Source organism: Microplitis demolitor, chromosome 5 (assembly GCF_026212275.2).
Source record: "Microplitis demolitor isolate Queensland-Clemson2020A chromosome 5, iyMicDemo2.1a, whole genome shotgun sequence".
Classification (NCBI taxonomy): Eukaryota; Metazoa; Arthropoda; class Insecta; order Hymenoptera; family Braconidae; genus Microplitis; species Microplitis demolitor.
Genome location: NC_068549.1, coordinates 14,151,309 through 14,176,048, shown reverse-complemented (window position 1 = coordinate 14,176,048; position 24,740 = coordinate 14,151,309). Strand labels below are relative to the sequence as shown.

The 24,740-nt window shown below is 28.4% G+C and overlaps 2 protein-coding genes across 2 annotated transcripts in view; both read right to left on the bottom strand.

Moving 5' to 3' along the window:
• Positions 1-7,508, bottom strand: part of LOC128667830 (probable WRKY transcription factor protein 1) — a gene marked incomplete at its 5' end in the record, with an annotated part of 10,722 nt that extends 3,214 nt beyond the window's left edge. The window contains 5 exons of the mRNA XM_053739533.1: positions 297-891; positions 972-1,159; positions 1,347-1,842; positions 1,892-2,232; positions 7,128-7,508. Of these exons, the coding sequence (XP_053595508.1) occupies positions 297-891; positions 972-1,159; positions 1,347-1,842; positions 1,892-2,232; positions 7,128-7,508 (2,001 nt within the window). The remainder of the gene's footprint in view (positions 1-296; positions 892-971; positions 1,160-1,346; positions 1,843-1,891; positions 2,233-7,127) is intronic.
• The window catches only part of LOC103572945 (testis anion transporter 1), a 64,685-nt gene extending 39,956 nt beyond the window's left edge, over positions 1-24,729 (bottom strand). Inside the window, exon 1 of the mRNA XM_053739425.1 lies at positions 24,622-24,729. The gene's annotated coding sequence lies outside the window, so the exon portion shown is untranslated. The remainder of the gene's footprint in view (positions 1-24,621) is intronic.
• Positions 24,730-24,740: the final 11 nt, after the last annotated feature.

Here is a 24,740-nt window from a genome sequence, read left to right as displayed (position 1 = left end):
ATAATATTACACTTTTTTTCGACCTTTATTCTCCGGTCATGTATCAACATGAACACTGTTTTTTTGGTATTAACTTTTAAAGAGTTTTTTCCCAGCCAATTTTCTATATCAATCAGCGTCCTATTCAATATTAACTCTACTTTATCTACACTTTTATCACAAACATACAATATCAAATCATCCGCAAATAGTTTACATTCACAACCATATTTTTTAGCGATTTCTATTATGCCATTGATACATAGAATAAATAATAGTGGACCCAATTTCGAGCTTTGGGGTACACCATTTTTTACTTTTTTCTTTTTCGACACTCCTTTTCCATATCTAACTTGCTGAGTCCTATTATTCAAATATGATTTCAACCATTCAATTGCCTTCTGCTTTACGCCACACTTTCTTTCTAATTTTTCAATAAGTCTGTTTATGTTGATCGTCTTAAAAGCTCTCTTCAAATCCAAATACAATACTCCATACAACTTTCCTTCATCCAATCCTGCTTTCCGTTCACTTATAATCTTCAGCAAAGCTGTCTCACATGAGTGCCCCGTCCTAAATCCTGATTGTTCTTCTTTTAATATTTTGTTCTTTGTTATATGTTCTTCTAATTGATTTTTAATTATCTCTTCCAATATTTTCTCTAAGATTGGTAATGTATTTATTGGCCGATAGTCTTCTGCTTTTCTACTCCCTCTTACTTTTTGTATAGGATGTATTATAGAGTTCTTCCACAATGCAGGTATTTTACATTGTTCAATACTACAGTTAATCATATCAATAATAACTCCTCTATTAACATTCCATACAGGTATTATGATGTCGGTCGATACTTCTTCATTTTTACATTTATTTTTGTCTAAGTTTTTTATTATATTATCAACTTCGTTTTCACTAGCAGTTGAAATTCATTCAACACTGATTCACATTCATTAACATCTGATTTTACTTCATTATTTTATCTCGTCTCAAACTCCTTTACAATTTCATCTATACTTTCAATAAAGTATTCGTTAAATTTATCAGCAATCATGCTTTCGTCAGTGTAATTTATACCCCTAAACACAATGTCACTCTGTCCTTTGCTCTTTTGCTTATCTCCAATAATTTCTTCTAAATTTTTCCACATCTTTTCCGAGTCTTTTTTTTGTTTCTCAATCTGCTGCTCATAGTATTTTTTTAGCAATTTTTAATTCCATCACAACTTCATTCCGTATCTTCCGATATTTGTTCCAGGTATCAACACATTTTTCGCTCTTTGCTTTACAAAACGTGGAATCCCGTTCATACACTTTTTGCTTAGTTTCTCGGTTAAACCATGGTTTATTCTTCCATAGTGTTGGTATTACTTTCCTTTTCATCGGTGCAATTTCGTTCATACTTTCAATAATAACTTCAGTCACTCCGTCTACTCGTGCGTCTACATCATCGACATTAAGAGCTTTCTTATTCTCTTTCCACTTTCGATACTTATCATTTAACACGTTCTTATATAGTTTTTTATTATCATTGCTGTAATCTCTTTTATATCCTATATACAGACCATTATCATATTCTACTTCAACTTTTCTGGGTACGGTAACTTTAATCATGAAATGATCCGAAATCCTAGGTTTCTCAATCACTTCCGTCTTGATACTCATATTAGAAAACACTAAATCAATAGTTGTACTTGAACTTTTTGTACATCTCCTATAGGAATTAAAACATTTTTTTAGACCCAAGCTTTTCATTTCTTTCAGTAACTTTTTCGAATATTGCGTTTCTTTACTTATGTCTATATTAAAATCACCGACCAAAATCACTTGTCCACTTTCAACTAATTCCTCGCACTCCTGTACTATTCTATTAATAAATTGTCCGTTACTTTGATTAGATGAGTGGTAAACATTACTGATAATCACCCTTCTCATATTTTCCTTCCAGCTTCACATTACTGATCCACATATTTTTCTCTTCTTCTCCTAAGTCCACCACATTTTGAAGTTCCTTAAATTTAATTTCCTTCCTTAAATATATTGTCACTCCTCCCGTCCGTTTGTTTCCAGAGTATACATTAATGCTATTATAATTTTTGATATCTATTTCATGTTCTTCTATGTCTTTTGTCACATGTGTTTCTGTGATACATACAATATCAGGTCTCATATCATTTATAACAATTTCCAGCTCATCTTTATGGTGAATGAATCCTTGCATATTTGTCAGTAATATAAAAACTTCATTTTTAATTTTCTTTTTAATGGTTATTTGCTATTCTGTGCAATACTTTATATTTTTTCGTGCTCTATCTTTCATCTTTTTACAATATATAAGTCTTTTCATTTGAGTTGTTTGAAAGAGAACATAAAATACTTGATGATAATAAGAAGTTTAGTGAAGAAAGAATAATAATAATAATAATAATAATAATAATAATAATAAAAATAAAAATAAAAATAAAAATAAAAATAATAATAATAATAATAATAATAATAATAATAATAAAAATAATAATAATAATAATAATAAAAATAATAATAATAATAATAATAATAATAATAATAATAATAATAATAATAATAATAATAATAATAATAATAATAATAATAATAATAATAATAATAATAATAATAATAATAATAATAATAATAATAATAATAATAATAATAATAATAATAATAATAATAATAATAATAATAATAAAAATAATAATAATAATAATAATAATAATAATAATAATAATAATAATAATAATAATAATAATAATAATAATAATAATAATAATAATAATAATAATAATAATAATAATAATAATAATAATAATAATAATAATAATAATAATAATAATAATAATAATAATAATAATAAAAATAATAATAATAATAATAATAATAATAATAATAATAATAATAATAATAATAATAATAATAATAATAATAATAATAATAATAATAATAATAATAATAATAATAATAATAATAATAATAATAATAATAATAATAATAATAATAATAATAATAATAATAATAATAATAATAATAATAATAATAATAATAATAATAATAATAATAATAATAATAATAATAATAATAATAATAATAATAATAATAATAATAATAATAATAATAATAATAATAATAATAATAATAATAATAATAATAATAATAATAATAATAATAATAATAATAATAATAATAATAATAATAATAATAATAATAATAATAATAATAATAATAATAATAATAATAATAATAATAATAATAATAATAATAATAATAATAATAATAATAATAATAATAATAATAATAATAATAATAATAATAATAATAATAATAATAATAATAATAATAATAATAATAATAATAATAATAATAATAATAATAATAATAATAATAATAATAATAATAATAATAATAATAATAATAATAATAATAATAATAATAATAATAATAATAATAATAATAATAATAATAATAATAATAATAATAATAATAATAATAATAATAATAATATAATAATAATAATAATAATAATAATAATAATAATAATAATAATAATAATAATAATAATAATAATAATAATAATAATAATAATAATAATAATAATAATAATAATAATAATAATAATAATAATAATAATAATAATAATAATAATAATAATAATAATAATAATAATAATAATAATAATAATAATAATAATAATAATAATAATAATAATAATAATAATAATAATAATAATAATAATAATAATAATAATAATAATAATAATAATAATAATAATAATAATAATAATAATAATAATAATAATAATAATAATAATAATAATAATAATAATAATAATATTAATAATAATAATAATAATAATAATAATAATAATAATAATAATAATAATATTAATAATAATAATAATAATAATAATAATAATAATAATAATAATAATAATAATAATAATAATAATAATAATAATAATATTAATAATAATAATAATAATAATAATAATAATAATAATAATAATAATAATAATAATAATAATAATAATAATAATATTAATAATAATAATAATAATAATAATAATATTAATAATAATAATAATAATAATAATAATAATAATAATAATAATAATAATAATAATAATAATAATATTAATAATAATAATAATAATAATAATAATAATAATAATAATAATAATAATAATAATAATAATAATAATAATATTAATAATAATAATAATAATAATAATAATAATAATAATAATAATATTAATAATAATAATAATAATAATAATAATAATAATAATAATAATATTAATAATAATAATAATAATAATAATAATAATAACCTCTTCCTTTTTGCAATCTTTCGCAAAGTGGTGGTATCCCCAACACTTACAGCATCTTACCACACTTACGCAGTCAAAAACTCGGCATTTACTCCAGCCCACTTTTATTGTCTCTTTTTGTAAAATAAACTTGTGTGTCCAAGAATGCGTCTTGATAATTATACTGCCTCCTTGTTTTTTACCTCTAATGATTTTTTTTACTTCCATTCTGTGCTCCTCATTAAAACTGATTTCGTTTTGTCTAGATATAAAATCTAGAACCCCTTTTTCACCCATTGATAGTACTTCTTCTTCGACATTTACGACTTAAAATTTAGGCAATTTCTTGTCAGGTACTCTAATGATATAATTATTTCCGATTTGTTTCTCAATTCTTCTGCCAATTTAGTAGACTCTTCTTTTTTAGTGCATCCTATCACAACCTTCCCTTTCTGAGCATTAATCACATTATCAATTCCTATTCCGAATTTTGCCACATTAATACTATTTTTAACTTGATTCAGAGTTTTGACAATATTTTAGTCTTTTTTTGGTTCGATGATTATGTTATCATATCTAGATTTCTTAGCCTTAACAGCATATGATTCAATTATCTTTTTATTTTCCTTCAACTCTTTCCTATTAACAGAATTCACATTCTCATTAATTAGCTTCTTCATTTCATAACCGATCACTTTTATTTCTTTTTTCACTGCGTTTGTAATCATTCTTACAATATTCTTTTTGAAATTTGTCAATTCCTCCAACATAATATTTTTAATCTCTGCGACAGGCTCATCTTGATCGAAAACCATATCATTCATTTTATTCATGATGACATTTACTTTATTCATTAGTTCGCTATCTTCTGATACTAACCCTATTTCTTTTCCTCTCCGCTTCCGCTTACTACTATTGTCTGCTGAACAAATCTCATCCTTATCGCTTAATAATTTGATATCATAACCAACACAGACAATGAACTTTCTATAATCATTATTATTATTATTATTATTATTATTATTATTATTATTATTATTATTATTATTATTATTATTATTATTATTATTATTATTATTATTATTATTATTATTATTATTATTATTATTATTATTATTATTATTATTATTATTATTATTATTATTATTATTATTATTATTATTATTATTATTATTATTATTATTATTATTATTATTATTATTATTATTATTATTATTATTATTATTATTATTATTATTATTATTATTATTATTATTATTATTATTATTATTATTATTATTATTATTATTATTATTATTATTATTATTATTATTATTATTATTATTATTATTATTATTATTATTATTATTATTATTATTATTATTATTATTATTATTATTATTATTATTATTATTATTATTATTATTATTATTATTATTATTATTATTATTATTATTATTATTATTATTATTATTATTATTATTATTATTATTATTATTATTATTATTATTATTATTATTATTATTATTATTATTATTATTATTATTATTATTATTATTATTATTATTATTATTATTATTATTATTATTATTATTATTATTATTATTATTATTATTATTATTATTATTATTATTATTATTATTATTATTATTATTATTATTATTATTATTATTATTATTATTATTATTATTATTATTATTATTATTATTATTATTATTATTATTATTATTATTATTATTATTATTATTATTATTATTATTATTATTATTATTATTATTATTATTATTATTATTATTATTATTATTATTATTATTATTATTATTATTATTATTATTATTATTATTATTATTATTATTATTATTATTATTATTATTATTATTATTATTATTATTATTATTATTATTATTATTATTATTATTATTATTATTATTATTATTATTATTATTATTATTATTATTATTATTATTATTATTATTATTATTATTATTATTATTATTATTATTATTATTATTATTATTATTATTATTATTATTATTATTATTATTATTATTATTATTATTATTATTATTATTATTATTATTATTATTATTATTATTATTATTATTATTATTATTATTATTATTATTATTATTATTATTATTATTATTATTATTATTATTATTATTATTATTATTATTATTATTATTATTATTATTATTATTATTATTATTATTATTATTATTATTATTATTATTATTATTATTATTATTATTATTATTATTATTATTATTATTATTATTATTATTATTATTATTATTATTATTATTATTATTATTATTATTATTATTATTATTATTATTATTATTATTATTATTATTATTATTATTATTATTATTATTATTATTATTATTATTATTATTATTATTATTATTATTATTATTATTATTATTATTATTATTATTATTATTATTATTATTATTATTATTATTATTATTATTATTATTATTATTATTATTATTATTATTATTATTATTATTATTATTATTATTATTATTATTATTTTTATTATTATTATTATTATTATTATTATTATTATTATTATTATTATTATTATTATTATTATTATTATTATTATTATTATTTTTATTATTATTATTATTATTATTATTATCATTATTATTATTATTATTATTATTATTATTATTATTATTATTATTATTATTATTATTATTATTATTATTATTATTATTATTATTATTATTATTATTATTATTATTATTATTATTATTATTATTATTATTTTTATTATTATTATTATTATTTTTATTATTATTATTATTATTATTATTATTATTATTATTATTTTTATTATTATTATTATTATTATTATTATTATTATTATTATTATTATTATTATTTTTATTATTATTATTATTATTATTATTATTATTATTATTATTATTATTATTATTATTATTATTATTATTATTATTATTTTTATTATTATTATTATTATTATTATTATTATTATTATTATTATTATTATTATTATTATTATTTTTATTATTATTATTATTATTATTATTATTATTATTATTATTATTATTATTATTATTATTATTATTATTATTATTATTATTATTTTTATTATTATTATTATTATTATTATTATTTTTATTATTATTATTATTATTATTATTATTATTATTATTATTATTATTATTATTATTATTTTTATTTTTATTTTTATTATTATTATTATTATTATTATTATTATTATTATTCTTTCTTCACTAAACTTCTTATTATCATCAAGTATTTTATGTTTCTCTTTCAAACAACTCAAATGAAAAGACTTATATATTGTAAAAAGATGAAAGATAGAGCACGAAAAAATATAAAGTATTGCACAGAATAGCAAATAACCATTAAAAAGAAAATTAAAAATGAAGTTTTTATATTACTGACAAATATGCAAGGATTCATTCACCATAAAGATGAGTTGGAAATCGTTATAAATGATATGAGACCTGATATTGTATGTATCACAGAAACACATGTGACAAAAGACATAGAAGAACATGAAATAGATATCAAAAATTATAATAGCATTAATGTATACTCTGGAAACAAACGGACGGGAGGAGTGACAATATATTTAAGGAAGGAAATTAAATTTAAGGAACTTCAAAATGTGGTGGACTTAGGAGAAGAAGAGAAAAATATGTGGATCAGTAATGTGAAGCTGGAAGGAAAATATGAGAAGGGTGATTATCAGTAATGTTTACCACTCATCTAATCAAAGTAACGGACAATTTATTAATAGAATAGTACAGGAGTGCGAGGAATTAGTTGAAAGTGGACAAGTGATTTTGGTCGGTGATTTTAATATAGACATAAGTAAAGAAACGCAATATTCGAAAAAGTTACTGAAAGAAATGAAAAGCTTGGGTCTAAAAAAATGTTTTAATTCCTATAGGAGATGTACAAAAAGTTCAAGTACAACTATTGATTTAGTGTTTTCTAATATGAGTATCAAGACGGAAGTGATTGAGAAACCTAGGATTTCGGATCATTTCATGATTAAAGTTACCGTACCCAGAAAAGTTGAAGTAGAATATGATAATGGTCTGTATATAGGATATAAAAGAGATTACAGCAATGATAATAAAAAACTATATAAGAACGTGTTAAATGATAAGTATCGAAAGTGGAAAGAGAATAAGAAAGCTCTTAATGTCGATGATGTAGACGCACGAGTAGACGGAGTGACTGAAGTTATTATTGAAAGTATGAACGAAATTGCACCGATGAAAAGGAAAGTAATACCAACACTATGGAAGAATAAACCATGGTTTAACCGAGAAACTAAGCAAAAAGTGTATGAACGGGATTCCACGTTTTGTAAAGCAAAGAGCGAAAAATGTGTTGATACCTGGAACAAATATCGGAAGATACGGAATGAAGTTGTGATGGAATTAAAAATTGCTAAAAAAATACTATGAGCAGCAGATTGAGAAACAAAAAAAAGACTCGGAAAAGATGTGGAAAAATTTAGAAGAAATTATTGGAGATAAGCAAAAGAGCAAAGGACAGAGTGACATTGTGTTTAGGGGTATAAATTACACTGACGAAAGCATGATTGCTGATAAATTTAACGAATACTTTATTGAAAGTATAGATGAAATTGTAAAGGAGTTTGAGACGAGATAAAATAATGAAGTAAAATCAGATGTTAATGAATGTGAATCAGTGTTGAATGAATTTCAAACTGCTAGTGAAAACGAAGTTGATAATATAATAAAAAACTTAGACAAAAATAAATGTAAAAATGAAGAAGTATCGACCGACATCATAATACCGGTATGGAATGTTAATAGAGGAGTTATTATTGATATGATTAACTGTAGTATTGAACAATGTAAAATACCTGCATTGTGGAAGAACTCTATAATACATCCTATACAAAAAGTAAGAGGGAGTAGAAAAGCAGAAGACTATCGGCCAATAAATACATTACCAATCTTAGAGAAAATATTGGAAGAGATAATTAAAAATCAATTAGAAGAACATATAACAAAGAACAAAATATTAAAAGAAGAACAATCAGGATTTAGGACGGGGCACTCATGTGAGACAGCTTTGCTGAAGATTATAAGTGAACGGAAAGCAGGATTGGATGAAGGAAAGTTGTATGGAGTATTGTATTTGGATTTGAAGAGAGCTTTTAAGACGATCAACATAAACAGACTTATTGAAAAATTAGAAAGAAAGTGTGGCGTAAAGCAGAAGGCAATTGAATGGTTGAAATCATATTTGAATAATAGGACTCAGCAAGTTAGATATGGAAAAGGAGTGTCGAAAAAGAAAAAAGTAAAAAATGGTGTACCCCAAAGCTCGAAATTGGGTCCACTATTATTTATTCTATGTATCAATGGCATAATAGAAATCGCTAAAAAATATGGTTGTGAATGTAAACTATTTGCGGATGATTTGATATTGTATGTTTGTGATAAAAGTGTAGATAAAGTAGAGTTAATATTGAATAGGACGCTGATTGATATAGAAAATTGGCTGGGAAAAAACTCTTTAAAAGTTAATACCAAAAAAACAGTGTTCATGTTGATACATGACCGGAGAATAAAGGTCGAAAAAAAGTGTAATATTATGATTGTTAGGGAAAGTATAATAGAGGTTAACGAAACAAAGTACTTAGGAATAATAATAGATAAGTATCTAACGTTTGAGAGTCACACGTATTATATATCACAGAAAGTTAATAAAAAAATAGGTTTTTTAAGACGTGTAGGTCATCAAGTAGGGTACGTCACGAGAATTTTAATATATAAAATTATAATTGCACCTCACTATGAATACTGTAGGACACTGATGTTAAACATGAATAAGCATTGTATGAATATGCTGCAAAAGACACAAAACAGAGCGATGAGAGCGATATTAAGAGTAAATCGGTATACAACCATAGAAAATATGTTAGATGCGTTATGTTTTATGTCCATGGAGCAAAGAGCTAAGTATAATGTGTGTGTCACGGTATATAAAATGATAAATAAGATTACTCCGGATTATCTCAATAGGGAGATTGCGAATTCTAGTCATAAATATAACACAAGAAATGGTGATAATTTAGTAGTAACTAGAAAAAGGACAAGGTCTGCAGAAAAATCAATAAACTATGAAGGCTTTAATTTATACAATAAATTGCCGGTTGTAACAAAAAAAGCGGATACAATAGCATGTTTTAGGCGAAATTTAATAAAAGACATTAAAAAAGACAAAATCTAAAATTATAAAAAATATTGTTGAATGTAAATAAAACATGTAATGTAAATGGTAGTAGCCAATCGGGTAATTGAATAAACATTATTATTATTATTATTATTATTGTAAAATATCAGCCCTGTACTATCACAAGCGAATGAATTATTAATTATTTTTATTTATTGATTAGTTATTTATTCATTTATTATAAATATTATTATTATTGTTACAGACATAAAATTAAATAAAGTATAATGAGTTTTGGGTATCATCATGAAAAAATCATATTTTTTTTTGTTATTTGGTCCATAAGAAATCAAAATGAACCAAATTACAGTCAAAAAAAAAAAAAATTTAACAATTGTATTAGAAAAAAAAAAAAACGTGTGGCACTCGGGGACTGCCGCGGTAAAGCTATTGCATAACATTTTTTATCAACTTATGCAATTATAATTATTTATTTATTTTTTATTTATGCAGTATTTTTTTTTCTTTGATATTAATTCAAGTTACACTTTTTGAGCGTGGTGACCGATAAGAAAACAAATTTTTTTCTTTTATTGAATAAATGAGAAGTTAATATCGTTTAAAATATTTTTATCATCTTACAATACATGTAGGTTATTCAGGAATTTTTATAATTTAAACTATAGGTTTATGGTAACTGAAATAAGAAACATAAGCTTGAGACTTGATATCCTTTAAATATCTGGAAAATACCGCGTCAATGGTGGTCCGATATTTTGTTGTGGATTCTTGTGGATCATTATTCATTTTCAAATTCAATTTTTCAGAAAGAAAAGTTGTCAACCACTCTGATTTTTTATCAACGAAGTTGATCTATCGATATTTCAACTATCGATGTTTCTTTTCTAAAGTATCAATATTTTTTGGAGACAACACTTGATAATAGAAAACGAAAACTATCGATGTTACGATGTCGATGTTTTTTTTCAATATCGCCCACCCCTAGAGTGTGGCATTTTAAAGATATGATAGTTACCTTTACACCTATATAGCGTGCCAAAAGATAAAAGGGCGCATTGCTACAGGTTAGTAGGAAATTATGCTAAAAGAGCGTATGAAAAAATTTTTTTCGCCATTAGGTTTGAAATTTTTCGAAACGCTAAGATCTGCAAAAAAACGTCTCCTACACTTTTTTTTTCCAAAATTTATTAAAAATAAAATTATAAAAAAAATTAAAATATTAAATTTTTAATTAAATAAAAAATTTTCATAACGATTATAAAAAATAAAAATTTACTGACTTTTTCTTCAATTAGTGTTTTGGATTATGGATCCGTCATAAATCAGAATAATATGAAAAAAAAAATCCAAAGTACTTAATAATAAAGAAATAATTATTTTTCTACATAGAAAAAAAGAATTTCTTGGCTCAAGAATTTTTTTTCTCGCCTGAGAAATTTTTTTCTTGTTTCAAGAAAATTTTTTCTCATCCCAAGAAAATTTTTGATTTCACTTTATAGTACAAAAAATTTCTTGAGTTAAGTAAAAATTTTTGCCCCAAGAAATCCTGTTTTTCTGTGTAGACATATTTTTAACTTTAATATTGAAAGAATGTATTAGTTAGAATATAACTTTACGACTGCAGCATTTTTTTTTATTTTTAGAGTTCGGCTAAGCTTTTTAATGAATTTATCAGAAAAACAATTTATACGCCGTTTTAGCTTTTGGTCACAAAATTTTCAAATTCCTACAGCTGAAAGGGCGCATAATGAAAGACATACGCCCTTTTAGCTTTGGGAAAACAATGTTGGATTTTAAAGCGTAGAAAATGTTTACTAATCAATTGGCGATGAAAAAAAAATTGATGCGCTCTTTTAGCTTTGCAAAGCTAAAAGGGCGCATACAGTGGTATGTGCCCTCTTACCTTTTGGCACGTGATATACTTTCTCACAAACAGCTGCTTACGTATTCAGCCGATTTCGGAGCAGCTCGTCTCGATCCGTGCGAGCTTCGTACAGTCGTACCATATACATACACGTAAAGTGAACGCTCAGCCGAGCTACATGGTAGGCGGAGTGGGGGGTGTTAGGTTTTATTTTTGTTACGGAATTTCTTGATTCAGTCGCCGCGCTTAAAGCCCGCACTTAAAGCTATGCAATAGCTTTAAAATTTTAAAAAATTTTTTTCTCTCGATTTTGGGTTTCGCCGGTGAAAAAATCATATGATCCCATGTTATTTGACCCAAAAGTAAGGACTATGAGAAATTAGAGCGAAATCGGCGAGGGGACCTAATCGGAAGAATACCCTGTATCGCCACTGGTTGAAGTGAGATTTATGACAAAATGGTGCCGGCCGAGGTGCCGGCATGAGATTCACGTGCTGCCATGGTCAGGCGTGGGATAGTCTCCGTAAGAGTAGCGTGTGTGCCCTTGTTGATAACAAATGTTATAAATTTGACGCCATTTGATATTTTGAGTAAATGGTATAAATCCATTGGCATTATTTGATTATTTTTGGAGAAATAATAAAGGAAATACATTTACCGTATTAAATTTTCAACCAGGAGAGTTGATTAATTATGTTAACTGTCAGTACTTTTGAGCTAATACATTGGCGTGTAATTTGTTCCCACGTTGGTGGCCAATTGTTCATCTCATAAGTGTGAGTGAGATAGCGTATAACAACTGTTGCAATTTTCATAATCAGAAAATTAAGTGCGTTGTTGAGGGCCAAAGTTCATAGTGCTAGTATGTTCCAGAAGTTACCAGAATGTATTAGCTATACTAATGACCATTGCCGACTTAGATGTAGTGGTTAGTTCTTATCAGTACACCACCCTAAACGAACGTGTATCTTGTACCTACATATACATTGTAATATACGTAGAATATACTTAGCATTACAACCACGAATATATATACATATATATATATATCTTATTCATTAATAATTTGCCCGTCTTTACCATTAGATTATGGGCCCAGATAACGCGGGTATCCCATTGTAAAAATCGAAGCAGTTTTTAATTAAATAAAAAAGTTATTTAGAAGTATCGAGAAGTTTTGATAGCGTACAGTGGCGTGGAATTCGTCATTGTGAGACACCAGGCGTAAGAGCTCGAACATTTTTGGTGGGAAAACCGTTGTGCTGTGACTAGTGTAAAATGTTGACAGTGTCGATTTTTTGTGGTTGTTAAGTGATCAGAGAAAATGGCTTTTTCAATAAAAATAGACCCCCTTACCAGAGAGAACTACCGTCCGTGGAAAACACAGATGAAGGGTATTTTCATGAGTCATAAAACGTGGGAGTATGTCGTTGTTGAAAAAACAGAACCAGAAGATATCGCGACGTGAGTCAAATAGAACAGAAGGGCGATGGAAGATCTTCTGATCGCGTTGGGGACAGACGAGGCAGCAGCATATGATGACTTGGAGACGTCGAAGGAAATCTGGGATAAGATCAAGGCGACGTATGAATCTGGGGGACTGGCGCAAAAAGTGTACTTGCTGAAGAAGCTTACTTTGTCGAGGATGACAGAAGGGGATGATGTGAGGAAACACATCACCAAGTTTATAGAGACAGACAAATTACCAGAAAGTTACACAGTGTTTAAGACATCGATAGAAACACAGAAGGAGTTACCATCACTGGACGAACTTAGGGTAAAAATTCTGGAATACCAGAAGAGACATGCAGAGCAACATGATGAGCCAGCACAAGGAGCAATGTATTCGAGGCAAAATCAGAAAAAACAACGTGGACAATACGGCGGAAAGTCAAAGGCGTCGAGTTCCAGAGACGAGAATTTTCGGCGGGAAGTCGAGTGATTCAAGTGCCATAAGAGAGGACATATCGCAAAGAACTGCTCAGAAAGGAATAGAAGAGAATACGACAGTGCAAGAAATACAAATGAGTCATCGTTAAGTACCAATGAACAGGCAATGTACAGTAGTAGTGGTAACGCGTGTTGGTGTATAGACAGTGATGCGACAAATCATTTGTGTAACAGTAGAGACAAGTTCAGTGAATTTAAACCTAAATGTGCGGAGTTGAGCCTGGTAACTGATAAAAACAATAAAATATTGGGAACGGGAAACGTTTCAGCCAAAGTGCCAACCGGTAAAAGACAGTGGGATATTGGGTTTAAGAACGTATCATACGCACCAGATTTGAGAATGAACCTATTCTCGGTGGCACGGGCCACAGACTTTGAACACACAGTGACCTTCAGGAAAACTGAAGCGGTGGTGATAAATAAAAACAATTATGTGATTATGCGCGCGAAGAGACGCGGGAATCTGTACTTGGTGAACAACATTAAAGACAGTGTTAGCAATGCCGAGACTAGTGAAATACTAGGGATAAATAAACGGAGAAACACCGTATTGTATCTGGAAGGGAAAACCTATCACGGCTAAACACATGCAAGTGTTTGGAACAAAGGCTTTCGTCTTGGATAAGACGCAAAAGCGCGGGAAACTAGATTCCAGATCAGCACCAGGAGTGTTCGTAGGATATACACTTACCTCGAAGGCATATCGTATCTACTTTCCGCGAGATAGATCAGTGAAAACTACACGGGATGTGAAGTTTGTCGATCAGATTGGTTTTAAGGGCAAATATAAGGAAATATTTGAAAACGAGAGAAACAATGAAGTAATAGAGGAACAGTGCGAAGAACTCGAGATGCCGAGCGAAGAGCCGGAGAAGCCCGAACCAGAAAAGAAGCAAGAGAGACCCCAGAGAAAGAGAGGGGCAACAAAGTCATGGGAACGCGTAAATTTACCCAGCAAGAGAAGGCGGGGACGCCCGATGTATATGCGGACAGGATTGGTAGGAAGACCGAGGAAAGTATACGTCACAGTACCAGACGAACAGAGTGGGGAAGACCACGGAGCCGCTAGCGAAAAAGAGAATGAAGAAAAAAAGGATAATGCGATGGACGAAGACGTATTCGCATATCTAACAGTGACAGATAATTTAATCACGTGGAATCAAGCGAGCAAGACAGAAAATGCGGACTCGTGGAAAATAGCATTAGACGAAAAAATGCTAGCCCAGATAAAGAATAAGACATGGGAAATTGAAAAGAGATCGGAAGTCGCTACGTATTTTGCACTAAGTCTGATGGCAAAAGAACGGTCAGATTAGTAGCAAAAGGATGTTTTCAGAGGCCAGGAGAAGATTTCACCGAGGCATTCTCACCAGTAGTGCGGTCAACATCAGTGAGGATCATAGCGGCGATAGCAGCGGAATACGATTTGAAAATTCACCAGATGGACATAGTGACTGTGTATTTAAATGGTGAATTGCGCGAAAGTGTATACATGAAAGTGCCCGAGTGTATGCATGAGATTATCGGAAAGATAATTGCGGGTGAGCTCATCGATTTTAGATGGGAAGGTAATATGCGAAGGGAAAATAATAGAAACCGTTAAGCACTGGAGAGAGGGCTTAAAAGCGGGGAGCGACATTGTATTTGCTCTGAAAAAGTCGTTGTATGGATTGCGCTAAGCCGGGGTTGAGTGGCATAGAAAATTAGTAGATAGACTAAATATATTAGGATTTAATGCGGTGCCACAAGACAAATGTTTGTTCGTTAACTGGAAAGGTGACAGAGTAATGTATATAGCGATATACGTTGATGATATCTTATTAGCTAGTGACGACGAGGCCTGGATAGGTGAAATTAAAAAAGCGTTATCAAAGTCATTCCAGACTAAAGATCTCGGAATAGCTAAAAGTTGTATAGGTATCGAGTTCGGACGGGACGAAAAGTCACGTGTGTTCTTGAGACAGAAACAGTATACCAGGGCCGCACTTAAACGTTTTGGGATGGATGAGTGTAAACCGATAGACACACCCATTGAGGCTAAATGTAATTTAGTAAAACCAGAATGTGCGAGTGAGTCAGAAATGGATAAGTATCCGTACCAAAGTCTAATCGGAGCGTCGTTGTATCTTGCGATAACTACTAGGCCAGATATAATTTACGCGGTCAATTATTTAAGTCAATTCAATACCAATTACAATGTCGAGTATTGGAAAGCCGCGAAAAGGGTTCTGAGGTATTTGAAGGGTACGATAGACTACGGGTTGAGATTTGAGCAAACCGGGCTAGCTTTATTTGCTGTTGCAGATGCTAACTGGGGAGGGGACTCAGCGGATCGTAAGTTGTATACGGGGTATGGATTCATTCTGGTGGGATCTGTAATTAGTTGGGAGGCGCGAAAACAGAAAACAGTGGCGCTCTCAAGTATAGAGGCAAAGTATATCGCGGTAGCGGAGACTACTAAAGAGGCCTTGTACTTGAAAGGCTTATTAATTAGTTTGGGTATACAGGAAGGCTCAGAAACTGTCACGATACTGCATGGTAACCAGAGTACAATAAGTATGATCAAGAACGATGTATATGACCAGCGTACTAAGCATGTATATGTTAGACATCATTTTGTAAGGAATGAGTATGCGAGTGGTGTGATAGATGTTAAATATTTGTGTACAGAAAGAACGCCTACAGATATGTTTACAAAAGGTCTGAGCAAGAATAAAATGTGTGAATAATATAGGCATTGTAAATTAGTGTGTGTGAATGCTTAGAGAAGTGTGCACGCACTATGTACCTTGAAAGAGGGTGTTGAAGGCCAAAGTTCATAGTGCTAGTATGTTCCAGAAGTTACCAGAATGTATTAGCTATACTAATGACCATTGCCGACTTAGATGTAGTGGTTAGTTCTTATCAGTACACCACCCTAAACGAACGTGTATCTTGTACCTACATTTACATTGTAATATACGTCGAATATACTTAAAATTATCACCACGAATATATATATCTTATTAATTAATAATCTGCCCGTCCTTCTCATCATGCGTAATTGTTGATTACCGTGAAACGTAAATCACCAAGACAAAGCATTAATTATTATTTTATTATAATTGAGTATTAACTGCGATAAGTAATTGGATTTTTTTTTAATAATATTTATAGTTATTAGTTATTATTTTTACTATTATCAAAAGGTATATGAGAAAACTCTTTGATTGGGTTTTCAATAATTACTTATGATTATTATTTATTATTTTCTTAGTATTGATTATTATATGCGATACATATTTAATTGTTATTATTTACAATTATTGATTATTATTTGTTATTATTTACAAATTATCACTATTATTTGAGATTATTGCGTTAGAAATTTTGCACATATAACTTATTTATGATTTATTTTTATCAGTAACTATCACTTATCATCATGTGCGATTATCTTGATTTATACATATTATTTATAAGTTATTATTATTATTATTTGCGATTATTTATTATTTGAGGATACTATAATATGATAAACAATTAGCGATTGTTATTTGCGAGTATAAATTATTAATTTTATACAACATTTGTTATTTATGATTTAAAATATAATTGAAAGATAAATGGTAAGATAATCCTTTTCCTAATCTGAAACTGCTCTCTTGTAATTTTGATGTCATTTTCATCTTTCTCTTTACATTTTATTTGAGTTTATTGTTCATGGAGGTGTACGAACTGGCGCCCGATTCGGTTATCTAACCCAGCCTGAGACGAGCTGTGGACCCAGTAGAGATTTTCCGACTCTAGGGGAAATTGTGTCTATTTCTTGTAGGTTAATTTTCAGTATTCATCATCGGAGGGCAATAACGGCTATTATATACTACCCACACTCCGCTGTGGGTTATGCGAAATAGTAGAGAACGTTATTATATGAATGTTTAAGTGGTCAGCAATTACGGAAACTCTTTGAAAATATTTTTTAAAATTTTCTTTGTTGAAAGCTTTTTCAACAACAATTTGCAACGAGTGACAAAAACAACGAATAACACTTTGACCAATTTTGATATCAGCAGTGGAGCTTTTCTACATTGCAACGACTATATTGAAGGCGTTATCATGCACCACAGCAATTGCTTTTTCAACAATATTTCATTCTGATAAATCATTGCATAAATGATTATAAATATTCTCTACTGAGTAAATTTTAGTCATTTCCAATGTGTCCAAAGTTACAGAATATAAATTCCATAACTCGTCTATGGCATGTACTGTAATAGTAAAGAATAAGTTTGATGAACAAGCTGACCAAGCATCTGTCATAATCAACACATCAGGATACGACGAAAAGTTGCCAGTAAATCGTTACGCACTGATTCATATAAGACTTCTAAGCGACCTATTATGACAGTTTTACTCAGGATCACATATTCAGGACTAAGGGCTTTGACGAATTGTATGAATCCTGGACCTTCTGCGTGTGATTACAGTAACATGCCGCTATATATTTTACAAGTGACATGGTGATTACTTTTGCCTTAGGATTCTAAAAAAACAAAAAAATTATATTAACGATAGAATGGATATAAACAATGTTGTTTATTTTAATGTAAAATAACTTTCCAATTTTTGAAAATTTTCAATTTTCTTAGCGGGAACTTATAAAAAATTAAGTACATACTTTACGGCAATAATATTCTTTTGTTAAACGTCGTTTCTTTGGATTTTCCGATGCATCTAAGCTTAGTTCATCATCCGAGCTAAGCATCAATTATATATTAATTTATTATATTTATAAAAATTGAAAAAAATTGATGTTTTTAGTTTCAAAAAAATATTAAATTCGATCAACTGAAATAATTCCGTACAAAAAAAAAAATAAAACTTACCATGAATTTAATTCCATTTCTTTAATTAATGTCACTGATTGCATTTTGACATTATGCTTATTCTTTAAAGGATATCTTAGTGATGCTGTTGTCTTTTTTATATTGTACTCAATTGGACAATATTTACATCCAGCAATACCATTTGTAACTAGTGTAAAGTGATTACATAGTAATGACATTTTTAAATATTCAATTGAATCTTTGAACTGTAGTTTTCAAATGTATGGAAATTATAAAACTTTTGTGAAACACGAAATGTCAATTCTACAAAAAAAATACCACAGCACATAAGAAGCATACAGGCAAAAAAACTAACTAATTTACAAATAAACATCGATATTGAAAAATTAAAAAGCGCGCGTAATTGAAATCATATGTTAAAAACTTTTTGTTCAGTCACGAGCTTAATTAATTTAAATAAGCTTCATGAATTTCCGCTACGTCCGGGAGTTGCCGAACTCGCTACTGACTTCAGTGTTAGAATAGTTCACTCGCTATTTGGGCCCGACACATACAATTTCTTTCTCATGACCGTGTCAAGACGCCATGAGAACCCTCTACAAGCCGGCCAATCAAATAATTCGTCTTATATTAGCCGGCCAGTCATAGAATTCGCCTTATACCGAGAGCTTGGCAGCCAATGAGGAAAATTCGTTATTAACTACTCCCTATTGGCGCGCTTTTAAGCCAATGGGAAAATTCGTCTTATGTAGCGAGGCTGCCACATCACCACCGAGCGGTCACGACGACTTAACGACGCTCTCTCCATAATCCTTCTTCTACAACGTGCCTTGTTACTTACAGCCTCGTGTACTAAAACCACTTTGCTAATTATAAATTAATTCTTGTGTTAACCTAATAATATTGTTCTAATAGATGTATTGTTTGTAATATAATGAACAATACAGGTGGCCAAATACTTTTGAGCGCTAGTGTATATATATTCTATGATATAATAGACATTATTACCACCGTTTTTTCTTCATAATAAAAAAAAAATATCAGTATTATTTTTTGAACCTGTCCGTGAATAAAAAATCATTTTATAGCTTATAAAAAATTAGCTAAGCTGATCGGTTAGTTAACTAATTAACTTAGCTAACTTTCTTAGTCGGCTTAACCGGCTTGAGTGTACAGCCTTTGTATTCTGTGTCTCTGCTTCAATGAGATGAGGAAGTTTCTTGTCACCACTCACATATTTCGATAGATAATTTTTGTTTAACAATACCTCTACATATATTTTCCACGCTTCATATTTGTTCTTACACAAAAGCTTAATTTTAGTGACACCCAACGAGCTTGACGCCATTTTAGAAACGAGAACAAAAGCAATTGATAACTATTTCACTTTTATAAAAGAATCTTACTTATTCTTTTTCCAATATTGAGCCTAGGCCCAAAACCTGTTGAGAGTTTATAACGCTGGGAGCAATAATTGGAAGATAATAATGCAGGTTTAATAATTATATAGTACACTTTAATGAATAATTAATAATACACAAACAGAGTACGACCAGTATGTATGGCAGTCGCGTACGATATGAAAGAGATACTAATGAGTAAAGAAGAATATTAACCGTTGTAAATGCACAGTATTAGATATTTAGCTACTTAGTGTGTCTTGCTGTTGTTCCTCTAACAGATATCATCAACATATCTTCTGTGTGTGAGTGGAGTGATCGCAAGTGGAAATTGATGTCCTTCGTCTTCATTCAGTTGAAGTAGAGCACAAACAGCCAAACATGGAGCTGGTCGAGTCCCGGGGGCAACCATGGTGAGTTTGTATGGAGTTATTTGGCCTTTTTCGTTGAACCAGAATCATTGTTGAAGTCGTTAATCGCGTTCGTTGGCCAAAACCTGCCTAAACATCTCCGTGATGTTGTTTTCAAGATGAGTTTATGAGTACGAACTCCTAGAAGTACGAAGATATCAAGTTGCAGTTTTGGACTAAGATGTAAGACTCCATGATGGGGGCGATAGTAGGCTGGTTCGATTGTTGCTGATTGAGTTGATTCCACCATGTGGTTAAGTTCTTTGTATTCCTTTAAAGAATCAAGGTAGAGTGCGTCGAGACGATCGCAATGGTTTAGACGACGCTTGAAATCAAAGAGACAGCTGAATGCTGCTTATGTGTTACCTACTATCTGGTCATAAAGTATTGACACAAAATTTGAAACATGAATAACTTGTGTTCAAACAATTGCATTAAAACGTGAAATATATAGATCGGTAGATTGAAGTCTCTTCTACTCCTATCCAAAAATTCATAAACCTATAAAATTTTTTACGCTTCCACTTTATTCCAATTTATTTGGAAAATGTTTTAGGTTTCCACTATATTAAATTGGTGTAATACCGTACGATGGACGGTGTGGTTCAATAAGTTATAGATCAAATTGAACGGAATATAGTATAGTGCCGGATAGCTCAACTGGTAGAGCACTCGGCGCGATACCGACATGGTCTGGGTTCGATTCCCAGTTCAGGCTATCTATATTTTTCTCAATTTATCTATAAATTGTCTTATTGAGAAGGTTTGCATGTTTTAGGTTTCCACTATATATTAAATTGGTGTAATACCGTACGATGGACGGTGTGGCTCAATAAGTTATAGATCAAATTTAATATAGTGGTAACCTGAAACATGCAAACCTTCTCAATAAGACAATTTATAGATAAATTGAGAAAAATATAGATAGCCCGAAATGGGAATCAAACCCAGACCATGTCGGTATCGCGCCGAGTGCTCTACTAGTTGAGCTATCCGGCACTATACTATATTCCGTTCAATTTGATCTATAACTTATTGAGCCACACCGCCCATCATACGGTATTACACCAATTTAATACCTTCTTGAGAGATTGAGTACTGAGAGTTCATAAGTGCTTGACTGGAGCTTGGATGCTTGACGATAAGGGTGAAACAGCTGCAGCAGCGTAAGAAGCTGTTTTTTCAGCTGACTACGGTGGTTTAGACGGAGACGCCTGTTCCGCTCGTTCTTGTACATAGACACGACTTACAAGAAACTCGTTGAGTATCTTAAGTGTTGGGTATTCAATGGAAGCACCCGTTTTGATCTCCCACAGCTCCTGGCTGTATCAGTCCCGCTTGAATATAATCAACTGAGCTAGCAATGTAGTTATATCTGAGTTCAATTGCACATTCAATGCGTTGAGTGTGTTGATTGCCTCCGTCACGGTGCTTAGGAGGTAATTGAGATGCTCAGATGAGTGGTGAGCGATGTGAGTGTATGCATGTGTAGAAGCTTGTCCAACTGAGCGCCGATGAGAAGACAAAGGTTGTTGTACCTTTCCTTGAGTTGACTCCACGTACGTATAAATTGGTCTTTGCACATTTTTTCACTGGTGAGGTTGAGTGCAGCTTGTCCTTGAAGATGGCCCTTCAAGTACTGAAGTAGTTGAACGGAAATAAGTTCCTCAGCATTAATCACCATAGAGGTGATAGAGTCCCTGAATTTAGACCAGTTCTCGCGACTTGCATAGAACTTGGAAATTGCGAGTGCTAGTAAGTACGTTGGAGCTCTGGTTGAGTGCACTAGCATTGGAGCAGCTGCGGGAATCGTCATTGAGATAATAAGTGCGATGAGTTTTTTTTTTGTGGCGATGTATGAGTGATACGTTAAACCGTATAAATCGTGTTCGATATATGAGTTCTCCCGGAATTCCTTGGTACAGTTGATCGCCAATGAATAATAAGTAAGGTTGAACTAGTGCCATTCACTTTCAGCTCGATACCAGGGAAAATCGATTTCTTCGATGGAGTGCGTTTTGCCCGTAGTTTAGTTAAGTCTCCATCAGTGGGTTCACCACAATCGATGATGCTAGATTCACTGAGTACTGATATTTCGTCGACGCTGATGGTAGGAGTAGGCAGGTGTTGTTTTGGAGGACGCTCAGGAACCTCTGAGGTCTCGTCCTTGGGAGGATTCATTGAATCGTTATCCACTAAGTTGAGCTCTGTAACCTGTAATGGTGTATATAAGTGCAGCTGCCCAATACTACCAACACAACCAACCAACCCTCCGGCTAGAAGTACCATAGAATGTTGGATAATTAAAATAATAAATACATGACAGGGCTCATTAGTGGTTGAGATGGAGAAAAAATACGTATATTTAAAAATATAAAAATATTTTTGTTTATCACAGCACATAATATCACTGGGTTACATAATTGAAATCGTTGATTTACATTATTTTCTAATACTGATATATTTCGAACTCAGAATGATGTATAAATTCTCTTTAAATTGAGTAAGTGAGCTCGAGTATTTGATAAAAATTATCTAAATTAATTTGTTATTATGTACATAGTTGTTATTATGATCACCAAACGCGTATATATTAAGTTTATTAGGTTCTCGAGAAAATTGATCACTGAATTTAATTTGATTAATGAGTTGACAGTTAATCGAGCACTGAATCTATTCATTTTTACGAATACAAAGTAGCATAATTGCAGAAGCTACCGAGCGGATATTTAATGTAGTAAATACTAGAATTGATTGCAGTAATAATACGAGTAATTATGTCTATAAGTTATCAGATCTCTTTAATTAATTATGTTTTATTGATGTATGTGTGCACCTGTAATGGTTTCCGTGTGGATAATTTCTTGAAAAACATGGCTGTTGACCGTTGTGTTACGTCCTGGTAGATGTTTTGGCGGTGGCGTAGTTGAGCGGTCGATTTAAATTGGACGTAATGAAAACTTACATATGATTATAAATAATAATTAAGAATGGGTTGAACAGCCACCATTTGGTGGTTGCAATAAACTGGTTGTTTGATTATATATATTATTTCATATATCTAAATTCGATTTATTCAATTATAAGGGTATAATTTTGGGTGATGTGAAAATATACAGTTGAATTAATTTATAAATTGTTAGTGTACTCTTAACAATAACTTTGAGAGGGTGAGAACGAAGTTGAGGTTTTAATATTGAGCCTGACTGCTTTCGATGATTCTATGTTTCAGACTGCCTTCTCTTGATCGAGAAAAACTAGAGTCACTCTTATCAGTACGCTTGGGCATCAGACCCATGCATCGATTCATATGGAGGGGTCATTCGAAATAACGCATGTTCTCGAATGATCCATTCTAATATTCATTGAAAATACTTAATTCTCACGATCTCTCCGCTTTTGTAACGAACAAATGAGTCACTTATCTGTTAACAAAAGTTATCTTAAACAAAATAGATGTTTGTGCAGCTGCACGTCTCGAAGATTTACTCGAGGCGTCAGCGCTTATTTATATTTGATAAAATATAGGAAATTAACTTTATCAATTATTACTCATATCCTTAACGTTCGAATATCTTAAATAATATTATTCTATTATTATATTATATTATTTTATATAATTAATGAAATACTACGGAAATTACTTGGTTATCGATATTCGATGTAATTAGTTAGATTTCAGGTCGGTAATTAGAGAAGTAAATGCCCACGTCATCTGACGTACAGGCTGGAACGTAACAGTTGAATCCCGTGAGTCCTTTAT